General features: G+C 42.0%; 1 protein-coding gene across 1 annotated transcript; it reads right to left on the reverse strand.

Annotated features, from left to right (window-relative positions):
• Positions 1-1232: 1232 nt before the first annotated feature.
• Positions 1233-6107, reverse strand: LOC143426767 (facilitated trehalose transporter Tret1). The gene is made up of 5 exons (XM_076900396.1): positions 6094-6107; positions 2888-3108; positions 2397-2810; positions 1755-2320; positions 1233-1581 (listed from the first exon to the last, which is right to left on the reverse strand). Exons 2-5 carry the CDS (start codon positions 2991-2993, stop codon positions 1258-1260), a joined length of 1410 nt encoding a protein of 469 aa, XP_076756511.1. The 5' UTR covers positions 2994-3108; positions 6094-6107; the 3' UTR covers positions 1233-1257.
• Between the last annotated feature and the right edge of the window lie 3278 nt (positions 6108-9385).

The raw sequence follows: 9385 nt of genomic DNA on the forward strand, positions 1-9385 counted from the left end.
TCTTTAAACGGCAGGAAGAACCTGTTCCATGGAGGAGGAACACTTGTTGATTTCACTTTTCTTCGACGCCTACGACAATGTGCTCGATCTCTGGAAATTTACTGCGAATACCTAGTTTATCGACTGCGGTTAAGTCGCTAGCAGAGTAATTAAACTTTCTCGATTTCTCGAGTGGGTACGAAACGAAAGTATTTAAAGCGAGTATTCTTCTGGAATAATTGCTTGAAAAATTTACCTCAAACTATCGTTCCGTATATTAATTTACCTAGATATGTCATCTGTCCGAATATTGCGGCATAGCAATCGCAATTGTTTGTCTGGCACGCGATACATCGAATTGGCTCCGATCTGGCCGTATTCATTTGTAAATTTCAAGCAATTTCCTAGGAAATATTTGGGTTAATTCTAAAATTGACATCGTAAACATGTCCCAGGGTTTGTACGCTTCGAGTAGATATTACGTGGAAGAGAAGGCAGTGTTAGAATCAGAAGAAAATACCGAGGAACGCGCTACCAAACGATCGCATTCCGCGTCTCAAGTTGGGGAAGTAAATCTTAGGCAAATATTGTAGACACTTTGTTTTTCGATAAAAATTCGATTCTACCAAAAAAGTTTAATTTTGCAGTTTAAAGAGAAAGAGGAGGAGAGTCAGGAGCTATTTTAAATCGCGAAAATTGGAAATATCACAAGTTTCCGAAAAAATGGTAAGGATCGTGGATATCTGGCGGCATGAAAATTTTCTCAAGATAGTCAATCGGTTTTTTAAACCCACGGCAAATAAGCAATTACGAAAGAAATCGAGAAATGCCGATATATCGGAACAGCTCGATTGTAAAATTACCGAATCTACACAAACTGATCAGAACAGCAATATCTTTTAATTTGTAAATGATCACGGAATGAAAGAAACGGTAATTCTTTATTGGACGCTCGATGAACACATTCCCGAGGAATACTTCATTCCTCTGTATCAAAAGTATCTGAGATTTTCTTATGTACAATAAAACTATCTACTGCTATACATGATTAATTGTAGAATGAGTGATATCTGCGGTAAATCCTTTTGCCTACAAAACTAACAAGGATTCGTCTTTGTTCCCTTATCAGCTGCGCCTTAATTGCGCAATGTAAACGGCCTCGCGAAATAAAAAAAAGTTGTCAAGGAACTTCCGACGGAATTACTGGGTCGCATTTTGCCTCGAGACAATTCGATTCGCGCGCAGAGATAATACTCCGCGCTTTGATTCCTCTCGAAATCAAAGCTTACTCTCAGTGTCGTCGTAAATCACAGCTGGGTTGGTGGCTGCCCATTTCTCCTTAAACGGAAGGTCCTCCGTTTTGGGCCTGGTCTTTAAGTTTTGGACACCAGCGAAGTGTTCCTGAATCTCCTTCAAGGACCGCCCTTCGGTCTCTGGAAGGATAAAATAGAGCAGAGCGCCGCCAATGAAATTGATTACGGCGTAAAAGAGGAATGTCCCGGGTAGAGTCATCCCATTGACCATGTAAAGGAACACTTTATTGGCGATGGAGTTGAAAATGTACCCCATGGAACCTGCTGCACCAGTTGCGCTGCTTCTAACCTAGTAAAACATCCGACGATCATAAAATTACTTTTATACTACAATATAAACGGAACATTGCTAAAGTGCAGGCCACCTCAGGTGACCTGTACCACTTCTGGTTCTACTTTTGCTGGAAAGAAGAAGACGAAGAGTACCAAAATAGTATATTGAGAACCATCTTGGGAACTTACATTCGCAGGGAAGACCTCACCAGCCAGGACCCATGGTAGCAGTCTGATCCCAACGTGAGACAGGAAGGCAGCTCCAATCATCAGCGTGGTTGGTAGCCAGGTAACGTTTTCAGGATTCACCATTTGTCTGTCGCTTAAGTAGCCGTAGACGGCTGCCAAGCCAAAACAGAAACCAGTGCCACCAATGGAGACGAAAGTCAACACTCGCTTGCCAGTGAAGTGAATGGCAAACACACAGATCACTGTGCCCAACAGCTCCGCCAGTCCAAGGATAACTGCGGCTGTGTACTCCTCGATGGGTGCCTTCAGCCTCATGAAGATGACCACTGCGAAAGTCTGGAGGCTCGTGGTGCCACCGAACGCGCTGATGAAGAAGGCCCAAGTGACCAGAAGGAAGGGTGCGTAGAAGGTCTTCTTGCCAAAGGATTTCCAAACTTTCTCCTTCGATTCAACGGGTTTCTGGACTTCTTGGCAGATGGTCTGGAACTCTGGCTTCACCTGAGCTGGACTGACCCAGCCTCGAAGCCAGCAGAGAGACTTCTCTGCGTCTCTCTGGCGACCTCTTGCTGAGAGAAACGCGATAAAGGGCTCTTGAGATGCAGGTTGTTTCTTGGGACGAGAATGAACAAAGTGTGAATTTACCCAGAAGCCAATAGGGGCTCTCGGGCACCGTGCAGAGAGCAAGGAAACACGCGAGTGGATAGATCAGGTTGACGATGGTCACGGTCCTCCAAGTGGCTAGTTTTCCGCTCAGCATCTGCGTGAAAATGCCCAGGATGACGGACATGCTAGAGGTCGCTGACAGCATCCCACGAAGATGAGGCTGCGTCACTTCCGCCACGTAGGTCATCACAGGCGCCTCTAAAAGGCCACCAGTTAAGCCTGTCATGGCTAACGCTAGAAACAACATCTCAGCTGTCCAGGAATAGTAAAATATGACCCATGCTAGTGTAAATGGGATGGTGGTCAACATCATGGTCCTCTTCCTTCCTATCAGCTGCGATAGTGGCCCACTGGCGAAGCAACCAATAGGTACCAGGAACAGGTTCAAGCTACCTAAATGCACATGGAGGAAATTTGAATCGTTTGGTGATCGATGGTTGAAAGGTGTTGGGAACAAGTCAGATGCGTACTGATCCACGTCAACTCCTCCATGGTGACTGGGATCTCTGCGTTCTCCTTCTGCAATTCGGGGATCAGAATCGTGGAGAAGCCCAGCGTGGAGCCAAACGTGATCATCAGAAGATTTTTCGCGCTCACGGCACAGAATTGCGGGAACGCCTGTCGCAGTTTCGATATCGGGAAAATTTCGATCGTCTCGTTCAGTTCAGCCGCTCGCGCTTTCTCCTCGTCCCTGAAAAGGAAACCAAGAACGTGGTTAGCGGAAGGTCGTTTAAATGCGTGCAAGAGAAAGTGCAGTTCGAACAAGTGCGAATAGAGATCTTAGAGAATGAAACAAATATATTTTATTCTTCGATTTTCTTTTTTTATCATTTTGTTATCTAGCAATGTTTGTGTACACAATCACTCAAGGTGAGATGTATGGACGATTTAAACGAGTGCCACGCAAGTGGATCGATCCACGATCGGCAAGATGATCGATTAGGGTCAGTGAGCGCAGCTCGGTCACCAGCAAGCCCTAAGCTCAATTCCATTTGGCATACCTTTTTTTTTCTCTGGCTGATCTGGGTTAATAGTAGCTGCGCAATGGCTGTTCAATCGCGGATTAGGTTTCAGTCTTTCCCGTTCGTACATATCGAGCGCACAATTCAAGATTTTGCAATCGATACCCAATCAGTTTTATTTCCTCTTTTCCTACAGAAACATTTGCCTCGATTCCATCCATTCGATCGTTCAACACGCGAGATTTCTCGGCAAGCTACATCGCGGGATACGTATTTCGAAAATTTCTCACGCGGAAATGGCAAACGATTTTGTTTAACGAAGAACATCGGATGTAAACAGAATCGCGCGTGTCGCAACCGTAGTTGTGCTCATCATCCTCCTTTATGTCGCCGACTGTGGTGTTTTTCGTCATTGACATAGTTCTTTTCAACGTGAAAGGGACCACCGGAATGAAGTATAGCGATTGCGTAAGCGCTTGGTGCGCGTTCTCCCAGCTTTGCGTAAGTTGATTACCGATCTTTGCAAACTGGTTTGAACGCACGAGCCAAAATAATCTGTGGGCTCGAATTAAGTCTCGAGTTAATCTTCGTCAAGCTCGCACGAGCCGTTTTTTCCTATACGAACATTACCACTACACTGTGCACGCGTTCCTTATCGTGGATTAAGATAACGAGCTTCAATATAATAATGATTGCAACTTAAGGCCTGAAACGACTCTCGCGTGTCAACTAATGCCGATCAAGTAGAACATAAACTTTTATTGTTCCACGAGATTGTCGAATATATTTGCACGCGTCCCACAAACGATAGTATTTGTTTTTAACTCCAGCTAGTCTGACAAAGTACCAATTGTTACTTTCAATAACGGAAAGGTATGTTCAGCGCCATTTTTAATTGACTTTGTCTGCTGGAACGTCCTTCGCAGTGGTTAGTTTCAGTAATTCTGAGTCATTAACGAGACAAAATTCAAACACGACAAGTCTTTTCGAAAGATTCGAGTCTCTCAGCCGCGATGGGAACGATCGACAACTGTTACGACTTTGCATTCTCGAAAGCTATCGTTCGCGACAAGTTTATTCGCAGATACCCATCGAGAGATTCCCGATAAGAAGATCAGAAGCACGTGCTGATCTTTAAATAGTTTTACAGAAGCTACGCAGTACTTCTCTTATCGTGGTACACGTGCTCGATTCGTTTTTTCCCGCCAATTTCTCGAGACGAACGCTCGTTGGTCCTCGAAAAGAAAAAAAGACGGAGAACAACTCTTCTTCTTTTCTCGAAGAACGTACACGGTGGATTAGACATAAATATTTTTAGCAGTATGCGTGAGCCAACAATTCACCTTCCGCGGCTTTGTAACATTAACGAGGATGCAATTATGCGATTATGCAGCCAAGGACGAACCAGCACAAATTCCCCGCTATTATTATATTTTCGAATCAGGATCATTACTTTGATTGACGAGTATTTATATAATGATATTTTGCCCGTTTTTCCTTCTCGATATTAGAAAATCGTATTTCGTGGCTGCACGTATGGTGTTCGATTATTAAGAACCACTCGTGGTGATTCTTCTGTTTGTAACAAATGTAACAGCGTAAAGGAATGAACAACAACGCGATGGAGATCGCGAATGTAAACCAAATGGCGTACGAAGAATATGCAAACAATTTCATCCAAGGCTCGCGAGCGGAGAGGCATTCGCTGAGAGTGAAAACGAGTGGAAGGTTTTCACTCGTCAATCTCGACGGATTCCTGCGTTCACGAACGACTTCCTGGTCGATACATCCTACATTACTAGGAATATGTTATTCCGCGATGATCGTTAAGCAAGAAGGTGTCACAACCAGCTGGTGTGATGTAAAAAGCGAAACCCTATCAGATTATGTAATTGCGTGCAATAAACTTGAGTATGTTGCTGGTATTTGTATACATAAAGGCGAAAACCGTTGATTATTATTATTCCAATCGGAATTACCATCTCTATGTTCCCATAATTCCTGAAATAACCGAGATTTGCATGACTTAAAAAGGAAATATTAGCGGTTATATAAATGGAGCTATTTTTTTCCTCGTAAACTGAGAATTTTTATTTAAGTCATTGAATGTGGCTATTTTTTTCGCTTCGAGGTAAGAAACGGCAGCTACACTAAAAGAATTTCGCACCGTCCTTGTTAATACGGTAATAAAGCTCGCCTAAAACGGCACCAATCGCTCGTTAGCACTGACTTAGCGATAAAAATCTTATTTCTCGTCGAGAGAATTTTTGCAAATTCTGTAAGGAACGATAATAACCAACGAACAGTTTAAGAAAAATTATTATAAAATATTTAGTTGGTACATAATTAAAAGGATATCGAGATTTTGAAAAATATCTTAAGAATGATCATCTTTTCTTTAAGTAAGAGGATAGAAATAAGGATTGTTTATAACGCGTTTGTTCAATTATGGTTCATTAGTTTTCCCGCGTTCCTCAAAGCGATCAGTAAACTCCTCATTGAATCACAAAGGCGACAGTATCGTTAGTTCTGCCGTGGAAGAAGTCTTTGAACTCTGATGATATCTTGTTTAAGTTACGATTGCCAGTAAAAAATAGCGATGAGATCATTTAATGGAATAAAAAGTAGTCATTTACGTGATGCTTGCTCTAATTTTTCTCGGTGTAAATTATAGAGGATACGAAGAGCATAAATAATTGATAAGAATTACAAACCTAATTGCACCATTGTCTCCGGAGTGCGCCATTTTGGGTAGAAAATGTCCCACCGATTATATCTCTTATTCCACCCGTTCTCCACGAAGTGTAACTCGTTCTTTATATTCTTCTTTACTTCGAGAAGGGAATAAAAAAGCTTGAGCAATTTAGCAATGAAATATTTCTTCTGTTTCCGTAAAACAGAGCAGAAATTCTTTTTACTTTTAATAGAGGGTATTAAAGGTTACTGCGAGACACGATTCTGCGTATGACTAGTTTTTAACAGAAATGTTAAAAAAATACTTCAAGCGTATACGTGTCTTTATTCCTCCTTGGAATTTTTCTTTCTCCTTGCAATATTTTCCTTTCCCTTTGCGATGCTTCGAATCGATTTCCTCAGAAGCTTCTTCCTGGTGTATTCTTAGACATCCTTCTGCAGCCTCTCAAGTTTTTATCTCATAGAGCGCAGGTAATCAAAACCCAGTGGGTATATACAATATCCTTTGCCTCTTCTCTCGACTAGCTCACCTTCGCAGATGCCAGACGCTTTTTTTTCCAAATCTACCAATAGCCAGGAATAGTCCAAGCTGATCGAAAACTTGTTTAGGAACCATGCACTCGTGAAGCAAAGTCCAACTCCTCTTCCAAGGCCCAACCGAGCTCCTCACCAACAATGGTCCCTCGATCAGTCATCCATGATCGACGGTCATTAACTTCATGACCTCTCAGAACCGTAGTTACAAACACAGTCCGCTGTTTACCTCTTCTACTCTCTCTAGTTGTCAGTTGCACCGAAACTGGCGATCATAGGTCGAGACCGCACCAATCACGTCGAACGATCGCGCTAGATCAGCGATAATAGCACCGCTTGTCGTCAATGAAGTGCTCGCATCACGGGCTTCGCTGCCCTCGTCCTTTCTTCGTTTTACCAAACTTCTGAAACCGTTCATGAGCTCCCACGACGCTGGTTATCGGTCACCGCGTGGACGGTGCGACAATTCGTTCGACTGACAACAGGCGCGTGCACGGCGTCCTCCGCTCGAGAGTCGAGGAGAGAGCAAGCTAGAGTCCTGCGCTAGACTGTTGTCAGACACACTAAATGGCCAACGAAATCGAGCAACTTAAGTCTGCCTTTCGATTCCTCCTCCACCGTCCAGGTTTGCACGGCTGTTCTCATGAGCGGGTACATGTGACCGGTCCCCCTCTGTTCCACGACGTGGGCTGGTTCCACCTAGCCGTGCGAATAGTCGCGTTTTAAACAGCCAACTGGCGAGAATGCTGCCCGTTAATCCTCTTTGCAAACAGAACAGAATCGAATTGGTCCGGGTGGTTGGACGGCGAGTAACGGGAGGAGGTGACGCTTAGCTGTGGTGTCAGCGTGGACACATTGGGGTGGCCCGAAGACGAGTGAGAAAGTGTGCTTGTGAGGCTGTTTGTGTTTGCAGGTGGCCTAATCTGGACCATATGGGATGATACCAATTTATTCTCGGTGGCTCCTCGCTGATTCGCGGTTCGCTCAAGTGAGTCGAAGGATGAATACCCCGTTACGTTAGTCGTCTTCGAAATTTCATATCCTTTCACGTGAATTCCCCATACTTCTTCATTGCACTAAATGCTTGATTAACATTGCACGTGGTAAAAACTGCCTTGTCAGAAATGTTAAAATTGCCTACTGAAGACTCGTTAGAGTGAGGATCCTCTTTAATAGCTTGGACTTGGCAAATTCCTTTGGGGATATTCTCAAGTAGTTATCTTTCTTCGATGAAAAAGATATACGTACATTTTTCTTTCTTCAAAACAATAACTTATCTCTGTATAATCCATCGATCTTGATAATCGTGCAACATGAAACGCGTACAATTTACTTGTTACGCGGTAGTCAGGTTATTCCAGTGACTCTAAATAAATTAATCGGTAACATCAATTTGAGATTGTATCAAATGGAAATTAACTATTTAATTACCGCACCCGAAGTGCATTTCTTTGGAATGTATGCCGGGAGTGGGATGCGTTTCATAGTAATTCTAACAGGCACCAAAGGTGTTAATTATTCTTGCGTGACATCTGTTTTTTTCTGTTTCCGCTTAGAGCTACAGAAAACTTCTGGTAAATACCTAGCCATTCGATAAGTGTTATTTAATATTTTATTTGCGACACGAGTCGCAATCCTGTCAGTATCGCTAGAATGAATTGGTACGTTGTTTCATTTGCAATGTTTGATTGGAATATTTATATTTAATTAGAGGCCTTACGTCGCGCGTCAATGGTTAATCCGGGTTAATCCTCTCTGGGAAGAGCTTTCAGAATTGTGGTGTAATTACGGCAATAAAATGTTGATCTTAGCGATTAAATTTGAAGATAACACCTTTGTTTGCTCGCATCTCTTCTTTAATATTAACAGTATCAAACTTTCTTCTTTACCACGTTTCTGTAATCTTGACACACGACAGACATTTACAAAAATATGGTGCTAAATGTATATGGGTCAGCAGATTATATATCGCTAAATAACAGCTACGTACTGCTGTTCAATATGATAAGACTTTAACATATGCATGCTGCCTAATAATGGAATTATACTCCACCTGTAATATCGTCCATTGATCTTCTGAATAATCATTGTTAAAATAATTTCTCATTATCTTAGAGCTCTTTAGATCAATACATGTAATCATCTTTGATGGAAAAGTTCCATCATATGTGATTCGCGTTCAACGCCAGAATAATTTTCCATTAGATCCATTACGCAAACTATAATTTTTCCAGAATATCAATTGAGACATAATAAAAATTATTTGTTAACGTTGAACGCTACATTATTCCTGAAAATACAGGGTGATTCACAATTCGTGTGACAAATTTTCGCAGCAGATACTACACCTCGAAACCAACAAAAATGTTCATATAAACCTAGGTCCGATTTGCAAAAATATCAGAGATAATTGGAATTTCTATTTTTTCAGAGAAACAGCAGTTCCACTGATATTATTGATTGTATCTTCTAAACCGTAAGTCCTACAAGAAAATTACAAGCAATTTTGAAAAGAGCAATATATCTGCTATTATAATAGCCCCTACTTTACCCTGAAACTCGAAAACAGTTTTGCATTTTTGCAAACCGGGCCCAGGTTTATGCAAACTTTTCAATCATCCTCAATAATATACATCTATTGCCTTCCTGACTTCGTTTTCGCTTTCGTTTCCTTCCCCTTGCTGCTTTTTCTCATCTTAATTACAGACTTTTAAAGTACTGCTGATTAAATAAAAAAATTCTTTAATATTCATTGAATGGAAAGAGTCAGATAAATTA

This window comes from Xylocopa sonorina, chromosome 9 (assembly GCF_050948175.1).
Source record: "Xylocopa sonorina isolate GNS202 chromosome 9, iyXylSono1_principal, whole genome shotgun sequence".
Lineage (NCBI taxonomy): Eukaryota > Metazoa > Arthropoda > Insecta > Hymenoptera > Apidae > Xylocopa > Xylocopa sonorina.

What these genes read in the sequence shown, in the direction of transcription:
- LOC143426767 (XM_076900396.1), bottom strand. Translation starts at nt 2,993, where the DNA reads ATGATCACGTTTGGCTCCACGCTGGGCTTCTCCACGATTCTGATCCCC. An exon ending in GAGCCCCTATTGGCTTCTGG is followed by an intron (nt 2,321 to 2,396) that starts GTAAATTCACAC and finishes CGTTTCTCTCAG; the next exon opens with CAAGAGGTCGCCAGAGAGAC. An exon ending in GTGAGGTCTTCCCTGCGAAT is followed by an intron (nt 1,582 to 1,754) that starts GTAAGTTCCCAA and finishes ATGTTTTACTAG; the next exon opens with GTTAGAAGCAGCGCAACTGG.